The sequence below is a fragment of the Dama dama genome, chromosome 11 (genome assembly GCF_033118175.1).
Source record: "Dama dama isolate Ldn47 chromosome 11, ASM3311817v1, whole genome shotgun sequence".
In the NCBI taxonomy this organism is placed as follows: Eukaryota; Metazoa; Chordata; class Mammalia; order Artiodactyla; family Cervidae; genus Dama; species Dama dama.
The window spans coordinates 8488387-8511232 of NC_083691.1; the positions used below are offsets into that span (position 1 = coordinate 8488387).

The 22846-nt window shown below is 46.6% G+C and overlaps 1 protein-coding gene and 1 long non-coding RNA gene across 3 annotated transcripts in view; one reads left to right on the forward strand and one right to left on the reverse strand.

Annotated features, from left to right (window-relative positions):
- STXBP1 (syntaxin binding protein 1) overlaps window positions 1-1525 on the reverse strand; it is a 68317-nt gene extending 66792 nt beyond the window's left edge. For both annotated transcript variants that reach the window (XR_009694639.1, XM_061154602.1), the window contains exon 1: window positions 1372-1525. Coding sequence is in view for 1 of the 2 variants with exons in the window: in XM_061154602.1 (XP_061010585.1) it covers window positions 1372-1408 (37 nt within the window). In the remaining variant the exon portion in view is untranslated. The remainder of the gene's footprint in view (window positions 1-1371) is intronic.
- Window positions 566-14260, forward strand: LOC133064460 (uncharacterized). Its single transcript, XR_009694640.1, has 3 exons — window positions 566-677; window positions 6970-7205; window positions 14089-14260. It is a non-coding gene; the product is annotated as an uncharacterized LOC133064460 (long non-coding RNA).
- The last annotated feature ends 8586 nt before the right edge of the window (window positions 14261-22846 follow it).

Consider the following 22846-nt stretch of genomic DNA (forward strand, 5'->3'; position numbering starts at 1 on the left):
TCGTTGGAAAGGAAACGGTCATTTCCACCATTTTTCTTCTATTTCCTTTCTTATCCTCTCCCACAGAGAAAAGTCCACTTTTAATTCTCTCTCGATTGCAAAAAGACGGCAAAAACCACAGCAATCCTCTCCCGTTTTCTGTTAAAGATAACGGGCAAAATATTGAAGAGGCACTATTTGCCTACACAAGATCGCCAAGCTTATTTAGCACCAGAGACGCCGTTTTCCAAATATGCCCACCGTCAGCCCTCACTCCGCTGCAGCCCCACAATCTCCATCATCCATTTTTTAAAAATCCATTTAAGTCGAGCCTTTCATCCAAACCCAAGAACGACCATTTCCTCCCTGCAAGAGGGGTTTGCACGGCCCGAAATCAAGCCCCGGCTGAATCCTGCGAACAGGCAGACCGCAGACTGCGGTGCTGGGCAGGGCCACTCCTCCCGCGCATCCTAGAGCTCTCCCTGTCTCCCAGGTGATTGAAGACGGTTCAGGACCCTGAGAAGACCCCGCCCTCGAAGCCAAGACCCCGGCTCGGGAGGAGGAGCCGGGTGGCCTCGGCCCCGGCAGAGCGAAGCCTTTGGAAACAAACAGGCTTTCTCTCCCGCTGCCAGGAGTTGGCCCCTGGGCGAGCGAGCGGTGCGCCAGAGCCCCGCGGCGCGCGGAGCCGCCGCTCCCAGGTGGGTCTCTGCGGCCGGGGACCGCGGCTCCGGCTCCCGGGGAGGGATCTGGAGGGAAGCGGGAAGCGGGCAGGATGCAGGCCGAGATCTGGCTCGTCACGACTCCAAGGAGGAGGGTGGGAAAGAGGGAGGGATTGAGGATGGAAAGAGGAGTGGAATCGAGGAGCTTGGGGGAATAAAGAAGGCGAGGAGAAGGAGAGGGGGAAATGGGGAGAAGGCACTCGGGGTGACGGAGAGGGATGGAGGGGAGGATAACAGGCCGCAGTGGGGGTTAAAGGCGAAGTGAATGGGGAGACGTGGAGCGATGGGGGTGGAGGGAGATGCAGGTAAAGACCGAAGGGAGGGATGGGGCGAAGAGGGGAGGGCTGCGATGAGGGGTCAGGGATGCGGCGAAGGCGGGGGGGTGGGGGGAGAGAAGGAGGAGGAATGCGGGAAGAGCAGAGAGGGGGAAGAAGGGACGAGGGCCGCAGGAGGCCGGGAGGGACTTCCCTCCGAAGAAGGCGGCGCCGGGATAACGGGACCCTCCTAACCCGGGAGCCTCAGGCCGAGCGGGGAGCGAGAGGCGAGAGCGGAGGCGGCGGGCAGGCGGTGAGGGGGGGAGGGGGCGGGGGCGAGCTGCGGGCAGGTACCGAGCCCGGCTTCCCCCGGGCAGCCGTAGCCGCCGCCTGCGGGGAGGAAACCCGACTCCACTTACTCTCTCCGACCACCGCCTTGAGGCCGATGGGGGCCATCGCGCCGCGCGAGTCTCTGGGCTCCTGGCCTCCTCACGCGAAGCCCGCCGACACCGCCGCCTCCCCGGGTCGTCTGCGCGCTCTGCTGGATGCCGCCCGCCGCCACTGCAGCCGCGGCTCGGGAGCGACTGACGCGCGGGCGCGGCGCGGGGGCGCGGCGCGAGCCAAGCCAGAGCGAGGCGGCCGACCCGTCGGCGCGCGCTCGGGGCCGGGCCCGGCGGGAGGGGCGGGGTCTCGCACCGCCGTCGGCGTCTCCCGCGCGCCTCCGCCAATCGCACTGCGGCCCGGAGGCTCGGCCCCGCCCCCCGAGATGCGGCTGGACGCGAGGCGGTCCCTGGCTGGCGAGAAAGCCGCGCCCTCCCCCTCACCTCACGCGCCGCGCGCGCGGCCCGGCCGCCGCGCGCTCCCGGCGCGCTGGGTCCTAAGGTCCTCTCCGCAGCCTCCGCACCTGAATCCCCGGCCTCCTGGGAGCTTTCCATCAACCCCCTTCACTCCCCCTCGCCCACAAAAGGAACTCGGAGGCTAGATCTCTTAGTAGTAGTATCCACTCCCCATGACAATGTAACGTGAGCTTTATTGACACCATCTCTATTTGGGTACCCGTATCCATAAATCCACCTTCCACCATGCATCAGCTCATTAAATCCTCACAATAATTGGACATTGTTTTTAATCTCCATTTTCAGGTGAAAAAAAAAATAGGCTCAGAAACTGAGCACTAGACTTTGTCTTAGGTTGTGCATCATTCATTAGCAAATATTTATTTTTCTCTCACTACTGTATTTAAACCACTATTCTAGGCATTGGATCTCCAACCATGTACAAGGCAGACATAATCCTAGTCTTTGGGCAACCAAAGTCTAGAAATACCTAGGTGCCAAATAGAATAGGACTATGCTGTGGGACAACTCTGGTCAGTATATCTTTCCTAGAGTCCACATTTACCAAAGTGGTCCCATGTCAGTTTTTGCTAGATTTAACTTGTGGGGGAGATTGCTTTTGAAATATGAGACAGGGCTCCCCTCTGACTTCAAAGAAAAATGAGTTGAGCCAATCAAAAGTCAAAAAGGACAAGTGAACTAGTCTTAAAAATCAATGAATACTCATTACATTCTTGGAACAGCTCTGTGAGCTAGGTCCTTTTCTTAATATTTTTAAGAAATATAACATTTTAGATATGAGGAAATTGAGACTCAAGGAAGATAAGTGCCTTGCTAATAGGTGACAAAGGAAAGATCTAATTTTAAAATCTGAATTCTGAACCATTATTTTCTACTGACAACTAAAGAAGTTGAGGCCTAGAGAAGGACATTCCTAAGGTCCCATAGTGAACACTGGAGAAGCCAGAACAAGGGGCCACATGTCCTAGTTCAGCCACCAGCCCCAGGGCAGGAAGATCTAACCATCTTCTCATCCTCACCCCAGTGTACCCTAACAGAACCTTCCTATGGGTTCCTAGAGAGGGAAAGTATTTATCTGTCATCTCTTCATATCTGGGCTCTGCTTTTTACCCAGGGAAGGTACTGATAGCCTTGGGCTGCCTTTGGAAAAGTAGGAGATAGTTTGTAAATTGCGGGGACCTAGGACACACCTGTGATGCCATGTGTTCCCTCCTTGACGTGTCAACAGACATTGCCCTCAAGGAGCCGGTAATCTAGCTTAGGAGACAGACAGGACTCAAGGAGTTACTGTTCTAGTAAATGCTGAAGCTGAAGGACGGAGGTTCTGAGAGCAAATGACAGAGCACCTGACCCAGTGGACCAGGTAGGGTGCAGTCAGGGTGGGCTTCCTGAGATGAGCAAAAGGTGGCAAGAGGGAACTGGGTGGGCGAGTGTCCTAGGAAGATATACAGAAGGTGTCAGAAATGAGTTTGACTTTTCCAGGAACAGAGAGGGGCTAAGTGACTGTCAGGGACAGTGTGGAAGGAAAGCTCCGGGGTAGGCCTTGCTGCAAAGCTCCAGGACTTTCTGGTAGCCTGGAATCTGCCTGGAGACCTCTTCAAAGGCAGCAGAAAATAAAACACAGCAGCTCCTATTTCCTGTAAAAGAAAGGGCAAAGAAAGAAATTCTTTCCTGTCGATGTGTACCTGAGATGTTTACTAGGGATGGCAAAAATCAGAACAGATGTTGCTTTAAATAGGATGGTTGGGAAAGCGAGTCGGGTGACAGACTGTGAACTCACTCAGGAACCCCTGACTCAGGAGTGTCAGATTGGAATCTCTCGGTGGAACGCAAGACCTGGCTCAAGACCTCTTGACATCTCTGAGCTATTATTATTCCGTTTTTCTGGGGCACACGGAGGTCAAGTCACTTGCCCAAGGTCACACAGCTCTAAACGCAAACGCGGGACTTGTGGTCTGACTTTCTGATGCCCAGGGGAGAACGTCCAGCGCTCAGGCGCAGCCCCAGTGTCCTGACTTAAGGAAGGACAGGTTTGGATGCGTGGACCGCAACCTCTTCGGAGTCTGGACCCACGCGGGTCCACTAACCCGCGCCCCCAGCCAACCTGAGGGCGGGGCGAGGCTGCGGACCCTCGAGGCCCTGGGCTGGTTCGAGGCCCCGCCCGCCCGGCGGACAGGTGCGCTGGCAGCTGCGCATGCGCGGCCTGCAGCCTCTGCAGAGCCGGTGCCGGCCAGCTGCTGGGGGTGGGCAGAGTCCTGTGATTTACTCTCGAGTCAGGTGACGGCGGGGAGCCTGCTTGCGGCTTGGCCACTGCGCCAGGAGCCGGGCAGGTGGAGAGACAGATGCAGAACGGAGAGGGGAGAAGCTGGGGGTCAGGGAATGGCGACAGGGAGCCGCGTGGAGAGACAGAGAATGAGGCCGGGCGGCGGCGGGGGGGGCGGGGGGGAGGCGGTGGGCGGTGAGAGAGGGACCTAAGAGTAGGCAATGGGGCGGACCAGGGAGAGGCAAAAGCAGCTGAGTGCAGCCGCCTCCGCCAGACCTGCTGATTTGGGCCCCCCGCGTACAAGGGGCCTATTGAGGTGCCCTGGGTCCTGAGTCCGAGCCTCTTCAACAGTCTCGGGCTTGCACCTGCCTCCCTTCTACTTTTATGTTGCATCCCCCCCTCACCCTGCGTTCACCCCCACTCCCTCCTCCTGGTGTCTGGGCCTTTAGATTCTGCTGCATTCTTTCAGAAGCGTTTTCTAAAGAATTCAACAAGATAATGTTTATAAGGTTCTTAACCTAGTAGCTGGAAACTATCAAAGACCCAATACCCGTAAGCAACCGTATATCGTTAAAAATGACAAAACGAGTCTGCGTAAATCAGTGCTGAATACAGTTTTGGAGCGTTGCGTCGGTGTCCTGCCTTTTTAGTTGCTGTAGTTCCACTGGCAGAGAATGAAAAAGCAATTGCCTCTAGCTCAGCCACCCACCCACCCCCGCACCCGACACCTACAAAGAGCCGCAGAGCCTGGAGTGCTTCAGTTTGGTACACCCTTGCTGGAAAGAATGTTAACAGGTTTTTTTGTGTTTGTTTGAGGTTGGAATACAGTACCAAAAAGGCTTTGTTTTTCCAAGCTTAGGCCAGAGTGTCAAACTCAAAGGCCTGTAGGGGCCAAGCAGACGTAACCATAGATGTGGCTAAAGGGGAAGCACATGCCTTGTGGGGTGGGAAGGAAGAGGTCCGAACTCAAGCTCCAACCACTGCTGTATATGGAATCACCAAGGATCATAACTGTAAAAATTTCAACATCTCCCAGTAAGTTGAAGTGCTGTAATGGATTAAAAAATATTTTTAATAAATCACACTGGCTAAACAGAACACATCTGAGGGCCACATTAAGCCCTCAGGTTGCTGCTGCTGCTGCTGCTAAGTCACTTCAGTCGTGTCCGACTCTGGGCGACCCCATAGACGGCAGCCCACCAGGCTCCGCCGTCCCTGGAATTCTCCAGGCAAGAACACTGGAGTGGGTTGCCATTTCCTTCTCCAATGCATGAAAGTGAAAAGTGAAAGTGAAGTCACTCAGTCGTGGCCGACTCTTAGTGACCCCATGGACTGCAGCCCACCAGGCTCCTCCATCCATGGGATTTTCCAGGCAAGAGTACTGGGGTGGGGTGCCATTGCCTGCATGCAAACTCTGGGGAACTAATAACCTCTTCCCAAGGGGGAGGTTGGATTCCCCCAAGCAGCAGATTCTGAGGGGCACTGACTTAGCCCACATGCACACAGACTCCCTGAGTGGTTAGGGCTTTTGGGGGGCGGGGTGTGAGAGCCTGGGCACCGAGGCACCAAGGACCTTCCCCCATGACCTTGAGAGCCGGGAATGAGTCCCTCTGCTCAGCCTGCTTTGGGGCAGCAGTAGAGCCACTTTTGAATGGACTGGTGAGCACTGTGGTGGCAGCCTCTGAACACAGCTGGTGTGAACAGGTCAGTTTTGCCTGGACTGTGCAAGTCCCATAGCCCAGAGACAGCCCAGGAACAAGGGGAGAGCCACACAGAAGTACCCTTCAAATGAAGTCTCAGCAACCGCAAACAGCGGGGGCTTCAACCAAACTGTATTCAATTCCGAGAAATAAAGAAATATTACATTGTTTACATCTTGGGTATCAGAGAACAATTCTTGCTTTTTACCCATTAAATTGCCAGGGATCCCAGAGGAAGAAATGTTCATTCCAGCTGGAGAAATAATTTGGTGTAGATATGGTTTGCTTTTGGCCAGTGGGGACCTCTTCACAGAGGAGGTGGCATTTGAGTTGAGCCTGGAGGCTGAGAGAGAATAGTAAATCCAATTGAAGAAAAGAGCCTACACCATGGTTCCCAAACTGTGTTCGAGGAACCCTTGGGTGCCGCAGCAGGTAGGAGCACAGTGGGATATTTTAAATATTGGAAAGAAACACAATGACACTTAACATGTGTTGGCCGCTGTGGAAACTACTGGCTGGAAGTAGTTTGCAGTTTAGCCATTAGACTCTGCTACATTTGTTTCTATGACAGTATGTTTGGGAAGCTGAGTTTTCAACAATTGATATGGTTAAGAAACAAACAACTCCTGACAAGCAGTATGGAAGAGGAAGCCAAAGTCCACATCCGAGGCGTCCAATCAGATGTGATGGAGTCCAAAGTCTGAGAAGCTACAGGTCTCTTTAGTAAGGAGTGGTGGTTAGTTTAGAATTATAATAAAATGAAATAATACACTATGAGTCCATGCATAAGAAGTTTCAGAAGCAGTCTAATCTATGGCAATAGAAATCAGGATAATAACTATCTCTTGGAGGTGGAGAGCAAGAAGCATTGACTGGGAAGAGAAAAGTGGGAGCCCCTGGGGCTCTGGAAATGTTCTGTGTCTTGATCTGGGCTGTAACAACATAGGTGCATATTTATGTAAAAACTGACTGAGCTTCTCACTTAATTATGCACTTTATTGGATGTATATTACATGTTATTTTTTAAAAAGGGCTTTGTGGAATCTGTGCTATTTGAAGTGGAACTTGAAACCAGTTTGGATGATTATTATAATCATGTACAGAATGCTTACCATATGTCAGGCATGCCATTTATTGAGTACTTATGATTTGTGAGACACTGTGCTAAGTATTATATGTATTATTTAATCTTTACAGTGGCCCTGAAGGAGGTAAATACCCCTCCCATTTTATGGATGAGAAAATTGAGGTTTCAAGAATGCAGTTGACTTGGCTGGATTACATAGCCAGCCCAGGTTTTCCTTGTGGATGAAAATTCAATTAACAGTCAAGAAAGAAAAAGAGAATTTTATTCAAGCCAAACTGAGGATTATAATGCAAGAGACAGATTCTTTCAGAAGCTCGGAGAACATTCCACCTGTTAGAAGTCAAAGGTACAGTCATATACATTTTTAAGATGAAGTATTCTACATCAAGGGGCTTCCCAGGTGGCGCTGCTGGTAAAGAACCCACCTGCCAGTGCAGGAGACATAAGAGACATGGGTTCGACCCCTGGGTCGGGAAGATCCCCTGGGGGAGTGCATGGCAGCCCACTCCAGTATTCTTGCCTGGAGAATCCCATGGACAGAGGAATCTGGTAGGCTACAGTCCATGGAGTTGCAGAGTCAGACACGTCTGAAGCCACTTGGCACATACACATGCATCATACATCAAAATGACGTACTAACATTTCACATAAAGTTCACCAAATGCACATAGTCCAGGTAAGCCCAAACAAAGTGAGAAGTAAGTCACCATGACCCCTTACAGAATTGGGAAATAATGCTAGTCTTCTAAGAAGTTAAACTGTTGGCATCAGAAGAAAAGAAAAATAAATGATCTCTGTAATCAAGTAGGCACTCCCAATCTTTGAGGAGCCCTGGTTAATGGATAATGCAGAGACACTACACCCTGAAGAAAAGGGAGGAGGCCCACATGGACACAGAGAGAATTTTGTGTTTATGTTTTCTTGTCCTGGGGCTTCCCTGGTGGCTCAGCAGTAAAGAAAGTATCCACCTGCCAATGCAGGAGACACAAGTTCGATCCCTGATCCGGGAAGATCCCACAGGCTCTGAAGCAGTGAAGGTCCTGTGCTACAACTCCCGAGCCCATGCTCTGCAATAATGAGTAACCCCCACTCGCCACAACTAGAGAAAAGTCCTTGCAGCAGTGAAGACCCAGCACAGTCCTAACTAAATAAATAAAATTATTTAGACAAATTTTCTTGTCCTGCCTTAAAATGTAAATTTCATCAGCCTGACCCCCAAGTCCAAGCTCCAGGGACCACCTGCTCCCACCTCCCCAGCTCCTCGGAAGAGGTAGGACTTGGGTTGCAGAGGATGAGGGAGGAGAAACTAGAGATGGCTCTGAGCAGAGATGGAGGGTACCTGGCCCCTTGCAAAACTCTGTAATTCTGGTTTTAGAGTTTCTTCTTCTTCTTCTTCTTTTTTTAGCCCCACCATGTGGCATTCGGGATCTTTGTTCTCCAACTAGAGATCAAACCCAAGTCCCCTGCAGTGGGAGCACAGGGTATTACTGGATCACCAGGAAAGTCTCAGTTTTATTATTGTTAAAGAGAGCCCCCCATGTTTGTCAAAGCTTTAAGCTCTGGCTCTGAGAGTGTCTGGGAGAACCGTTGCCCCGTCACTGGATTGCAGTGTCACCTTAACCCCCACGCCAGCTCATGACAAGGTGCCCTGAGTTCTGCTTTGTCAAATGCACCCCTCCAGAATTAGTATCTGGTAAAGCAGACCCTAAAAAGCTCTCAGTACCCCAGGTGGCACTAGTGGTAAAGAATCCACCTGCCGATGCAGGAGACATAAGAGACACCGGTTCAATCCCTGGGTCGGCAAGATCCCCTGGAGGAGGGCATGACAACCCACTCCAGTATTCTTGCCTGGAGAATCCCCCTAGACAGAGGAGCCTGGCAGGCTAGAGTCCATGGGGTCACAAAGAGTCGGACATGACTGAAGTGACTTAGCACACACAGCCTGAGAAAAGCAGGGATGCTCGCCAACCCCCCACCCCAATTCAAATTAAACACAGGCTGTCTTTCTGGTCCCTCCAGCTTCTTGTCTACTCTCCCCTCCCCTCCCTTCCTCCCTCCCTTCCTTCTGTCTACTGTCTTCCTACCTCACTTTTCCACACTTACTCCTCTCCCTGACAGCAGCTGCCTTCCCACCTTACTCCACAGAATCAGGGCCAAGAGACTTCCCTACCCTGGTACAGACCGAGCAGGACTCTGAGCCTTGGTGGAGCCAGGAGTCCAGTGCTCAGGGTCCTGCCTTCCTGGATCCTCAGCCAGTCATTTCTTTCCTCTTTCCTGGACATCAGTTTCCCCACTTTCCATATGCATAATCTGGTCCTCAGGCTCCTTGCCCTGAATCGCACCAGCTGCCTCTTCCTCTCTCTGATTCAAGGGGGTTCTCCTTGGAGATCTGACTCTCTCTTCACTACCTGCCCACACTGAAGGTATCTTAGGTGCTTATCTCTGGGTCAGCAGGGGAGGCAGGCTTTGGTCCTGGGTCTCATTGTCCAGAGGCTCAAGGTTCACTACCCTGACCTTTAGGGCATCCCCATGTGGGGTCCCTTTGTGAGGTCCTCTTAACCCCTACTTCTTTCCTCCTTCCCTTACAGGCTGTGACCCTCCCTCAGCTGTTGATAAACCCCTCCTAAAATGCATCACAGCCATGCCCTGCTTTGAGCAGATGTTTCATATACAAAACCAAAATAGCAGTTATTTTGGTGAATGGATCCCCAACAATCTGAAGCCATCTGTTTGGGACATCCCACCCTGGGGCCTAAAAATGCCTGCCGCCTTCCTTGGCAAGAGCACAACAGCCCAAGAGCAGTTGGAGCATATTTATAAGCAGCTCTCTGCCCTGTTTCGCTGAAAGGCTGCAAACACCCCCTACGCCCCCAGTCCTCCTGCTGATGGGGCCTCACAGAAGAGGAGAGGAGGCAGAACCTTGCATTCTGCATCCTGGGTTACAGCTTGCTTTTTTCTCCTTGGAATTTTCTTTGATGCTTTAAAAAAAAAAAAAGCACCACCAAAAACTTCTTGTACTCTGAAGATGAAATCTCTTGCCATTGGACTCTTTCTCTGAAATCCACTTCTCACCACCCCACCATCCCTATTGCTGACCCAACTTTTGAACCTCATTCCTGCTAAAAGAGTGCCCATCTCCTTCCTTGAGAAGCAAGGTCAAATCCTTTGCCATGCCCAGCATCGTTCCTGATTCCTGTGTTTTCCCCTCTGACTGCTACAGGAAAATACTGGAATGATGTAATTGAACTATAGTGGGGTTGGGCTTTGTGTATTTTTTCTTCACTTTTCATTACCCAAGCCGCACAGTATACTTTTATTGTTAAAAGTGTCTCAGTAAGGAAATGAATTCTTCATGCTAAAACTGCCTGAGACATAAAGTTGTAACCAGATAAAAATGGACAGCCTTAAATATTTTTATTATTAATAAAAGACCAAAGATAAGTGAATCAAATATTCACTCTAAGAAATTAGAAAAATAGCAATCAAGTAGAAGAAAGAAGGGGCTTTTCTGGTGGTCCAGTGGCTAAGACTCCACACTCCCAATGCAGGGGGCCTGGGTTCAACCCCTGGTCAGAGAACTGAGAGTTCACATACCATAACTAAGACCCAGAGCAGCCGAACAAATAATTTAAAAATTAAAATTTTTTTAAATGTAAAAGAGAAGAGGAGAGAATGAGATGAAAGTTGACAGAAATGAAGTAGGAAAGATACTGAAAAGATAAATAAAATTTATTTGAAAATACAAATAAAATGAGAAAAATCTTTATTAAAGACAAGTCAAAACGAGAAAGCAAAAATCTGCAACATTAGGAGTGAGAAAACAGTATAAAAACAGATAAGAATGCTATTAATAAAAATAATAATAATAATAAAAGAATGCTATTAATCACTTAAGATATTATGGTAACATGAAATATCAAAAGGAAATGTTTTTCAGCAAAATATAAATTATCAAAACTGACCTAAGAAGTAGAAAATTTTAATAGACTAAGAACTGTGGAAGAGATTAGAAAGGTAAGTAAGGTGATTACATTCTGATGGAAAAATTCACATATTGAGGTATGGGGACCTCATTTTAGCTTATATATGGTTCACCCTGAACTTGGTGTGAATTCAATCAGATTGACTCAAGGCCGATCAAACACACACAGCACATCTACTTTAATCATCATGGTAAAGAATGTCTGTCTGCTACCTTATAGCTCAGCAAACTTTGCTCAATGCTCTGTTCTTGTTCAGTGGCTAAGTTGTGTCTGACTCTTTGCAACCCCATGGACTGCAGCCCTGCAGGTCTCCCTGTCCCTCACTGTCTCCCTGTCCCTCACTGCCTCCCAGAGTTTGCCCAAGTTCATCTCCATTGACTCAGTGATGCCATCCAGCCACCTCATCCTCTGCTGCCCTCTTCTGCTTTTGCCTTCAATCTTCCCCATTATCAGGGTCTTTTTCAAGGAGTCAGTTCTTTGAGTCAGGTGGCCAAAGTACTGGTGCTTCAGCTTCAGCATCAGTCCTTCCAGTGAATATTCAGGGCTGATGTCCCTTAGGATTGACTTGTTTGATCTTCTTGCTTGAGGTCACCCAGGACTTGTGGCCACCCAGAATCCAACGCTCTGTGGCGATCTAAATGGGAAGGAAATCTAAAAAAGAGGGGATGTAGGTATACACATAGATTGACTCACTTTGCTGTACAGTAGAAGCTGCCGCAACATTGTAAAGCAACTGTACTCCAGGAAAAATAATTTTTTTAAAAGAATGTCTATTTGGAAGATAAGAATATAGCATTCATGCTAACACTCCCTTGGAAATAAGGTTCCCTTCCCTAATACCAGGGTCCTGCTGTCTCACTGTGTAAATAGTAAATCTGTCTCTATTGCAACCTTGAAGGAATGTAGTCCTGTCAAATGGATGTCTGTTCTTTGTTCTGTAAGGTAGAAAACTTAAGGCCAGAGACACACTTCGACAGAGCAGTCCTCAGAGCTATTGCGAGCCTCCTCCTGCACTGTCATCCTCAGCTTGGCTCCAATCAAACTCTTTCCTTTTCTTTATTATAGATTGATTATTGATTATTTCTGTCGATATTACTTGGCGTGGGCTGCAGGGTATCGGAGAAACCACCTGCAGTCACATAGAGTCTACTTTTTAAAAAAAATTTTGGCCATGCTGCTCAGCACTTGGGATCTTAGTTCCCTGACCGGGTATCAGACTTGCACCCCCCCCCCCACCCCCACACACAGTGGAAGTGAGCCCCTTGAGCTCCGGGCTTCACAGTGCCCTTCAGATGCTTAGGTGAGTTCTATCTCATTATCTGAACCTCATTTTGGACAGTCCTGAGTCATTTTTTAAATTGAAGTATAATTGATTTACAATACTGTGTCAGTTGCAGGTTTATAGCAAAGTGATTCAGTTATATGTATATATGTATTTATATTCTTTTTGAAAAAGTTATTTTCTATTATAGTTTATTGTAAGATATTGAATATAGACCCCTGTGCTATACAGTAGATCCTTGTTGTTTATCTACTTTATATATGTTAACTTACATCTGTTAATTCTATCAGACAGTCCTGAGTTTAGTCTGAGCTATTAAAATTTTAAGACTTGGATTCTTAAGAGGTATCAGTATATTTCCTGGGTGGTAGGGACCTGAAAGGACTGAAGCTGAAACTCCAGTACTTTGGCCACCTGATGTGAAGAGCCAACTCATTAGAAAAGATCCTGATCCTGGGAAAGACTGAAGGCAGGAGGAGAGGGGGGCGACAGAAGATAAGCTGGTTGGATGGCATCACCGACTCAATGGACATGAGTTTGAGCAAACTCTGGGAGATGGTGAAGGACAGAGAAGCCTGGTGTGCTATAGTCCATGGGGTCGAAAATAGTCAAACACCACTTAGCATCTGAACAACGACAAAGGGACTTGGGGAGAATTTCCTAGGCAGGGACCTGGGGAGATGTTCCTAGACAGAGGAAGCCTAGAAGGAACCTTGGAATGAACTGGGTTGGCTGACCTTATTTAATTTGGCTTAAACTGGAAAGATTGTGTATATATGGCCTGAATAAACTGCTGTGGCAGTCTGAACAAACTGCGGTAGTGGTGGTGGTTTAGTTGCCAAGTTGTGTCTGACTCTTGTGATCCCAAAGACTGTAGTCCGCCAGGCTCCTCTGTCCACGGGATTCTCCAGGCAAGAACACTGGAGTGGGTTGCCATTTCCTTCTCCAGGGGATCTTCCCAGCCCAGGGATCGCACGCAAGTCTAAGTCTCCTGCATTGGCAGGCGGGGTCTTTACCACTAGCGCCACCTAGTGGGAAGCCCTCGAACAAACTATTTGACAACAAGAAGAAACTGGATTTGGCTCAGAAAAGGGTTATCTGCTCCCTCTAGCCACGAGGTGTCCTCGGGCAATGAGAAGCTATGTCAGTGTCTGAGGATTAACCCTGGTGATGAGCAGCGGTTCCACAGGGTACCTGTCATTACACTTGAAGTTATTTACAGCTCTCCCAAGGATATCCACACACACACTGAACTGGTTATTCAGTGCTGGGAGTTCCTGCTGTGGATTTAGCCTGCAGGCTGAAGAAACCGAGAGCGCAGAGCAGAACCAACTCAAGGGTGACACCTTGAGGAGCTAGGCTCACAAGCAGCACACCGATAACCTTGGTAATTGTTCAGACCTTATAAAAAGATGGAACTAAAAGAAAATGGGAAATCACACTTCTAAAGCTGGGCAGCTTCTGGACGGGCAGCCACCCACTACAACTCCAGCTGGCTTCCTGTACAACACCTGCAAAGTCCATACAATGCAAATAGTTGGCAAAATGGGAAGATCTAACAGAAGATAAATTATGTCTTGGGTGCTCAGTCACTCAGCCATTTCTGACTCTTTGCAACCCTATGGACTATGTATGGACTGTAGCCCATCAGGCTCTTCTGTTCATGGGATTCTCCAGGCAAGAACACTGGAGTGGGTTGCCATGCCCTCCTCCAGGGGATCTTCCCAATCCAGGGATCAAACTCCGTCTCCTGCATTGCAAGCAGATTCTTTACTGCTGAGCCACCAGGGAAGCCCAGTCTGAAGTGGCCAAAATCTGGAACATTTGACTCACCAAAATTAGTTAACTGGCATGCACAATAGAAAAAAAGTCCTCTATTAAAATTACACTAATGGGATGGGGAGTGTACTTCTACTGGTAGTTGGAAACTTGCAAGCATGGTAATGATGATGGCGTCTTTACAGGAAACTACTCGGAAGTTGTTCGAAACTGCTGTTAAATGGAGAAAAGCTCAGAACCTACCCTCTCCCATTCTCCTCCTCCTTCCTCTCCTTCGTTGACTTTATAGTCTCTCCTTTGTGAACTTCCATATCCTGACTTGTCTCCTCCACTTGCTCCTGCGCCTCCAAGGGAGAAATCTACTGGAAGAGGTGAGCTTGCCCTTATGTATATTCCTTAGACTAGAACTGAACCTAAAAATTTAAGTAAGGATTTCTCAGACCCTTTACAAGACCCTTTAGGATTTGCTGGGGAATTTGATCTGACATTTAGGACATGTGAGCTAGGATATTTAGATTTATCTCAGCTTGTGCATTTGAATGAATGAATGAATGAATTTGAATGAATGAATGAATGAAGCTGAAGAATGGCCACAAGAGGCAGAATGGAAGCTGCCTATGGAAGATTTTCACAAGCATGAGCCTGCAGAGTTTCACAGATGTAGAGAACTTACTCATATCTTGTGCCAAGACAGCCCCAAAATTTTTCCTGGGAGAACAGATTGGGCAAAGATCCACCAATGTAAATAAAAGCCTGGAGAAGCTACTTTCTTTTGAGTGGTTTGAGAAAACTTTCAATGAGCACTCCAGAATGGCCCCGAAGAGTTTTCAAAACCATCAAAATGATGCTTCCCTGGTGGCTCAGTGGTAAAGAATCGTTTGCCAATGCAGGAGGCACAGATTCGATCCCTGGCCTTGGAAGATTTCATATGCCGAGGAGCAACTAAGCCTGCGAGCTACAACTATTGAGCCTGTGGTCTCGAGCCTGGGAGCCCAAACTACCGAGCCCACACGCCACATCTACTGAAGCCTGCGTGCCCTAGAGCCAGTGCTCCTCAACCAGAGAAGCCACCGCGGTGAGAAGCCACCACACCAGGGCAACTCGAAAGTAGCCCCTACTCTCTGCAACGAGAGAAAGGCCCTCGCAGCAGTGAAGACCCAGAGCAGCCAAAAGTAAGTAAATTTTTTAAATTATTTTAAAAATCATCAAAATGATCCAGTTCTGAATCTAATCTTTTTAGGGACTTCCCTGACAGGCGAGTTGAAATGGTCAGGTGTCATTTTGGGAGGCTCTGAAGAGCTCCGGTACCATAGTTCTTTATGACTCAGGGCAGAAAAGAATTCAGCGAGAGGCAAAGTGATAGATAAGAAGTGATTCATTAGAATAGGATGCTTGTGAGGCTTCCGAGTGGGTGGGCGAGGGGGTGCTGCACCCTGAGAACTTACTGGGCTACAGTTTTGTAATCAAGGGAAAAGCGGGGAGGGGGAGAAGAATTTCTGTGTCCTTCTTGAGTAGACGTCATGCTTCTATTATCAGTTCCACCTCCAAGTTGAGCAAGGGCGTTTTCTTGTCCCTACATGGTCAAGCTAGGTCCGCAGGCCATTGTTTTTTACGTGTGCGGAGAGCAAGTCCAAGGGATCATTAACTTAACTGAGCTCATTGGGCAGGATGTGGGGCTCATACCACCATTGTTATATTGTTTGGTGGCATATCTTGTGCTTCTGCTGCATGGTTTTGTTGCTAAGCAAGCCTGCTTGGTTTTGTGGTTAAGCAAATCTGCTTTCTTGAGTAATCCTTAACATACAGGGGTCTCTCACAGTTTTCTTCTTACAGTCCCCTAGTGGGATTAACTATTTAATCACTTACTTTGTCCCTTTACTCCATCCCTATCACAGTGGTTAAGACTAAACCTTCCAATGCAGAGGGTGTGGGCTCCGTCTCTGGTCTCTGGTCGGGAAGCTAAGATTCTACATGCCTTGTGGCCAGAAACCAAAATGTAAAACAGAAACAGTATTATAACAAATTCAATAGATACCTTAACATGGTCCACATTTAAAAAAAAATAATTTAATCTTTTTAGAAGGATTAGATGAAGAATTGGCAAAGCTAGTTAAAAGACATGAACCGGACTGGACCACAGTACATACCGATACGCTTGTCGCTATTTTCGACAAGCTGTCTAAAGCCTTCCAAAAGAAAGAAAGGGAAAGAGTTGCTAACTTCAAAAATGTACAACTGCAACAGCTTAGGGGCTCTATGAAAACACCTTTTTCTAACTCTGGCCAAAAATGAAATAATTACACTTGTTTTTATTGCAAGAGACCTGGTTATTTCAAACGAGATTGCCATCAATCTCAGTGGGATTTGGAACACGACAAAACTGAAAAGAAATAGGTGTGAGCTGAGGATCATCAGAGGGCCTTCCTCCTCCTCAGTGCATTAGGGGAAATCAAAATAACAATTGGAGGGGAAACTTCAAAAGCCCTTGTAGATGCTGGGGCTGTGTTATCGATTCTCGAAAGTATTGGCTGATTCTTTGCGACCCCGTGGACTATGCAGTCCATGGAATTCTCCAGGCCAGAAATACTGGAAGGGGTAGCCTTTCCCTTCTCCAGGGGATCTTCCCAACCCAGGGATTGAACCCAGGTCTCCTGCATTGCAGGCGGATTCTTTACCAGCTGAGCCACAAGGGAAGCCCAAGGATACTGGAGTGGGTAGCCTATCCCTTCTCCAGGGGATCTTCCCTACCTAGGAATCCAACTGGGGTCTCCTGCGTTGCAGGCGGATTCTTTACCAACTGAACTATCAGGGAAGCCCTACCCTTATTTGCTATCCTTTCCCTCTGAGTAAACAATCAATTCAAATAGTAGAGGTTTCTCATTTATCTATGCAAGTTTGCAAATCAGAACCTATGATCTTTCAGTTAGGAACTATCATAGGGAAATGTGTTTCTTCTAGCAAAATGTGCCACAATTCATTTAATAGGATGAGAACTTTTTAAAACCTATAGCACTCCTATAGCCTTTTCACTAGAAGGTGAAATGCTTCTAGACTCTGAAAGTTTAGATGCTGATCCAAATCTGTTACTGAAATGTTGATGATTATAAAATCAGTGGCTCAAACAGACCAAGAAAAAAGTTGATGATCTGTTGTCACAAGTGCCTAAAGAATTACAATCTTCTTCCTCGGATATTAGAAAAATTAAACCAGCTACTTCAGGAAGATAAGGGGGTGACAGAGCATGAGATGGTTGGATGGCATCACTGATTCAATGGACATGAGTCTGAGCAAACTCTGGGAGATAGTGAAGGACAGGGAAGCCTGGCATGCTGCAGTCCACGGGGTCGCAAAGAGTTTGACATGAGAGCAACTGAACAACAACCCCTGGTAAGATGACTGTTAATAATTCTAAACCTCTACCTAATATTCAACAGTGGCCACTTAAATCATGGGCATCAAATGAAATAAGACCTATTATTTACGAATTTCTTAAGAGGGGACTTGTAATTCCTTGTACCAGTCCTCATAATGCACTTATCTTAGCAGTCTGTGTGTGTGTGTTCAGTCGTGTCTGAGTCTTTGCAACCCTTTGGACTGTAGCCCACCAGGCTCCTCTGCCCATGGAATTTTCCAGGCAAGAATACCAGAGTAGGTTTCCATTTGCTCTTCCAGAGGATCTTTCTGACCTAGGGATTGAATCTGCATATCCTATGTCTCCTGCATTATGGGCAGATTCCTTACCACTGAATCATTGGGAAAGCCCCATCTTACCAGTGAGAGACCCAAATGGGAAAGGCTGGCGATTTATTCTCAAGATCTGAGAGCTATAAATAATATTTATGGGACTTCCCTGGTGGCCCAGTGGTTAAGAATCTGCCTGCCAATTCAGAGGACACGGATTTGATCCCCAGTCCAGGAAGATTCCACATGCTGCGGAGCAACTAAGCCTGTGTGTCACAACTACTAAGCCCATGCTGTGGAGCCTGTGTTCTGAAACGAGAAGCCCCTGCAATGAGAAGCCAGCACGCTGCAACAAAGAGGAGCCCACACTCGCCGTAACTAGAGAAAGCCCTCGAGCAGCAACAAAAACCAAGCACAGCCAAAAATAAATAGATATTTTTAAAAGCCATATGATTGGAAAAAAAAAAAAAATAGTGTGATTCCCTGACATCCTGTGGTCCCAAACTCACACACACGGCTCTCAGCCACTCCAACTGGTATCTTTTTTTTTAGTAATTGATTTATGCAGCACCTTCTTTAGTATCCCTGTGGGGAAAGATAGCCAATGCCTTTTTGCCTCCACTTGGGAAGGTCTTTGATATACCTGGGCAGGTATGCCACCAGGCTATGCTGAAAGTCCTACTTTGTTGCCACTCTTGTTTAGTCGCTGAATCACGTCTGACTCTTTTGCAAGCCCATGGACTGTAGCCCACCGGGCTCCTGTGTCCATCGGGGAAGCCCCACCAACACAGCTGACAATTATTAAAACACCAGGGCATTCAAAATCTGACACTGTGGAAGCTAAAGGGAATCAGCTTGTTGATGCCACAGCCAAACAGCTTTAAAAACTCATCTTGTTCATCCTTGAGAATGTCTACTGCTCTCTGTTAATCCTGCTTATCCAGTAAAAGACTTCCTTCTACAGGCTCAAGAAATTGTCCCTAAAGAAGAGAAGTAGATACGGCAACAAAAGAGGGGAATTTTTGACCTTGTCACACAAATATGGTTTGGACTTGATTTATTAAAAAAAATTTTTTTCCCTAGTGGTACAGTAGAAAAGAATCCACCTGCCAATGCAGGGGACACAGGTTCCATCTGGTCTGGGAAGATCCCACATGCCGCAGAGCAATTAAGCCCATGAGCCACAACTACTGAGGCCTTGCTCTAGAGCCCACGAGCTTCAAGTAGAGAAAGCCCGTACACAGCAACGAAGACCCAGAGCAGAACAGCCTAAATAAATTAATTAATTTTAAAAATCAAAAGAAATGGAAACAACAACAACAAACTTTATAGTGCCTGGTGGTGGTGGTTTAGTTGCTAAGTTGTGTCTGGCTCTTTCAACCCCATGGACTGTAACCTGCCAGGCTACTCTGTTCATGAGATATCCCAGGCAAGAACACTGGAGTGGGTTGCTATTTCCTTCTCCATTATAGTGTCTGTTGGAGCACAGTTGTCATTACTCCAGCATGTACTTTAAAAATGTATACATATTTATTTGGCTGCTCCAAGTCTTAGCTGTAGCATGCGAGATCTAGTTCCCTGGCCAGGGATTGAACCTGGACCCTCTGCATTGGGAGCATGGAGTATTGGTCACTGGACCACCAGGGAAGTCCCCAGCATGTACATTATTTAACTCATTGGGCACCTGAGAAAATTGTCTTAAGGAGAAAACAGTATTTTTGGAAACTTTCTCCCATGGCAGCTGATTAAGTATATGCACATTGTACTATATGCCCTAAATCTTGAAAAGCCACTTTATGGGTCACAAGGCCACTTACCCCGTCCTAAGGGGCCCTTTGACTTATGACAGTTGGACTTTGTCTAAATGTCACCATCTCAAAGATATACATATGTCTTAGTAGTGATCTGTGTGTTTTTACACTAGGTTGAAGCTTTTCCGTGCAAGAGAGCAACAGCTTTAACAATAGGTAAATTGTTACTGGAAAGGATAATTCCTATTTGGGAAATTCCTTCCAAGTTACATAGTGACTAGGGAAACTCACACTGCCACACACGTAATTAAATCTATTTCTAACATTTGGCCAATAATGCAGCATTTTCACTGCACTCATCACCCGCAGTCTTTAGGACTGGGTAAAAGGAACTAACAGCACTATCAAAACTCAATTGGCAGACTTCCGCAGTGGTCCAGTGGTTAAGAATCTGCCTGCCAATGCAGGGGACATCAGTTTGATTCCTTGTTTGGGAAGATCCCACATGCTGCAAGAGCAGTTAAGCGTGTGTGCTGCAACTACCAAAGCCCACTCTAGAGCCTGAGCTCACCAATAAGAGGAGCCACTGCAATGAGAAGCCCGAGCACCGCAACTAGAGAGTAGCCCTTGCTCACCGCAACTAGGGAAAGCCCTTGCACAACAAAGACCCAGCATAGCCAAAAATGAATAAATAAATAAATTTAAAAGTATTTAAAAAAAAAAAACTCAATTGGCAAAACTTTCAGGAGTTTTTTTATCTCCCATGGCCAAAAGCTCTTCTGCTAGTGCTTCTCAACCTTAGATCTTCATCTTTTGGTAAACATCAGCTGTCTCCTTCTGAAATGACAGCAAGATGGCTTATGTGACTGGATGAAAGGATATACGAACCAACCTCAGGCTTCCCTGGTGACTCAGATGGTAAAGAATCTGGCTGCAGTGTAGGAGATGTAGGTTCAATCCCTGGGTTAGGAAGATCACCTGGAGAAGGGAATGGCTACCCACCCCAGTATTCTTGCCTGGAGAATTCCATGGACAGAGGAGCCTGGCAGGCTGTATGGGGTCACAAAGAGTTGGACACGACCAAGCGATAAACACATACACACACATGACCAATCTTACTCAAGGGAGATGTGTTACATTACTGTAAAGTCTTATTAAGGCACTTAAATGAAAAGTTGATAGGTAACTTCTTTCACAGTGAGTTTTCTGGAGACAAAGATCTTAAAGATCATGGATTATAACCTGGAGATTTTATCTACTGGAAAAGACATCAGATAGGGACTTCCCTGGTGGTCTAGTGGTCGACCCTGTGTGCTCCTAATGGAAGGGGCCCGGGTTCAATCCCTGGTCAGGGAACTAGACCCATATGTCACAACTAAAGATCCTGTGTGTTGCAACTAGGACCCAGTGCAGCCAAATACATAAATAAATATATATTTTTAAAAAAGACATCAGATAAAAGATTCTTTGCAGCCATGTTGGAAAGGATCTTATCTGGTATCGTTAGCTAATCTGTGCACTGCCAAATGAAAAACAGTAGACATGTGGATTCACTTTTCACACTGAAAAAGCCCTCTCCACCTGGAGACTGGACTTTGACCCTTGTTTCGGACACCCAGTTTCAATTGACTAAGGCAAGCACCACCAAAGAAAGATGAGAAAAAAACAACAGCAGCAGCAGACAGCTAACCCAAGAGTCTAGACCAGGCCTGTAACCCTCAATCTTCTCAGTACTTTGGGACTGTTTTTTTAAAAAATTTGTATATACCGTACCTATACTCTTGACCCCTTTATGATAACAATCAGCAAGCCCTTTCCCCATGTTTTCTTTAATCTTACAGCTTCTCCTAATTTCTCTGTTGCTTTGCATCTGTACAGTTCACTCTTGTCCTTAGAAAGGCAAAGTTATCATACAAGTGTCGTAGTCTCTTGCTGCCTCTGAAAATTTTCCTAAGTGCCGGATATGTCACTCTTCCCTTGCTGGGTCCTTTGTAAAATATAATGACTCCCTAGCTGTGGTCATCACCAGTTTCACCACTATACCTATCTTTACTGTGACTCATAAAAAAATAAAAATTTTCACATATTGATGTATAGGGAAGCTATTTTGACTTACATGTGGCTCACCCTGAACTTTGTGTGAAGTAAAACAGCTTGACTCATGGCCTTTCAAAAGCAAACAGGGTGTCTACTTCAACAATTAAGGCGAAGAATGTCCCTTTTGAAGATAAGGGTAAATAATAACACGCTTCCTATGGCGTGTTAACATTCCATCAAAGATAAGATTCCCTTCCCAGACTCCAGGGCCCTACTGCCTATTTATATATTAAATCTGTCTTTTTTGAAATTTTGAAGGAATGTAGTCCTGTCAATTTGAAGTATGTTCTATTTTCTGGTAAGGTAGGAGACCATGCTGAAAACCATGCTTCAGCAGAGCAACCCTCAGAGCTGCTGAGAGGCTCCTCCTGGGCTATTTGTCCTCAAATTGGTTGGACTCAGACTCTTTCCTATTCTTTATTATAGATCAATTATTGTTTATTTCCACTGACAATTCCAAAAGACTCCAAATCAGTAAAGGACAGACTAACAAAAGTGCCTTCTAAGATGATGTAATGGGAAATATACAACATCAGCTATGTAGTATTTTAGCCCAAAGTATTCAACCTATATCCAATCATGTTAAACAAACATGATTAAGACAATCAAGATGGTGGGACATTGTGCCAGACAACTGACCTGGACTCTTAAAAAAAAATCTAAGTCACAAAGGGGAAAAATAAAAGGCAAAACTGGGGGACTTCCTTAGTAGTCCAGTGGTTAAGACTTCACTTTCCAATGCAGGGGGTGCAGGTTTGATCCCTGGTTAGGAAGCTAAGATCCCATATGCCTGGCCACCAAAAAACCAAAACCAAATTATAACAAATTCAATAAAGACTTTAAAATTAAAATTAAAAAATAAAGACTTTAAAATTAAAATAAAAAATTTAAATTAAAAAAAAAAGGCAAAACTGTTCTAGGTTGAAGGTTAAAGAGATATGACAATCAAAGGCACTGGAGAGTCTTTGATTAGATCCTGGCTTTTTAAAATGTCCATAAAAGGTCATTTTGGGGACAGTTATAGACATCTGGATATAGACAGTGTACTAGATAATATCTAGTTCCTGCTGGGTAGGATAATGGAATTTTCCTGTTGAGATAATGGAAGTTTGTTTGTGTAGGGGAATGTCCTAAACCTTAAGAGATAACTTAAAAAAAAAAAATGTGGTTAGGTCATTTAATGATGTATGTAAGTCAAATCATTACAATGTACACATTAAACATGGTGCTGTATATCAGTTATATCTCAATAAAACTAGAAGATAAAAAAGTGAATTAAAAATGTAGTTAGGGGCTTACCTGATGGTTCAGTGGTTGAGTCACCTTGCAACGCAGGGGATACCAGTGTGATCCCTGGTCTGGGAAGATCCCACGTGGTGTGAAGTCGCACCTACTGAAGCCTGTGCTCTGCGGC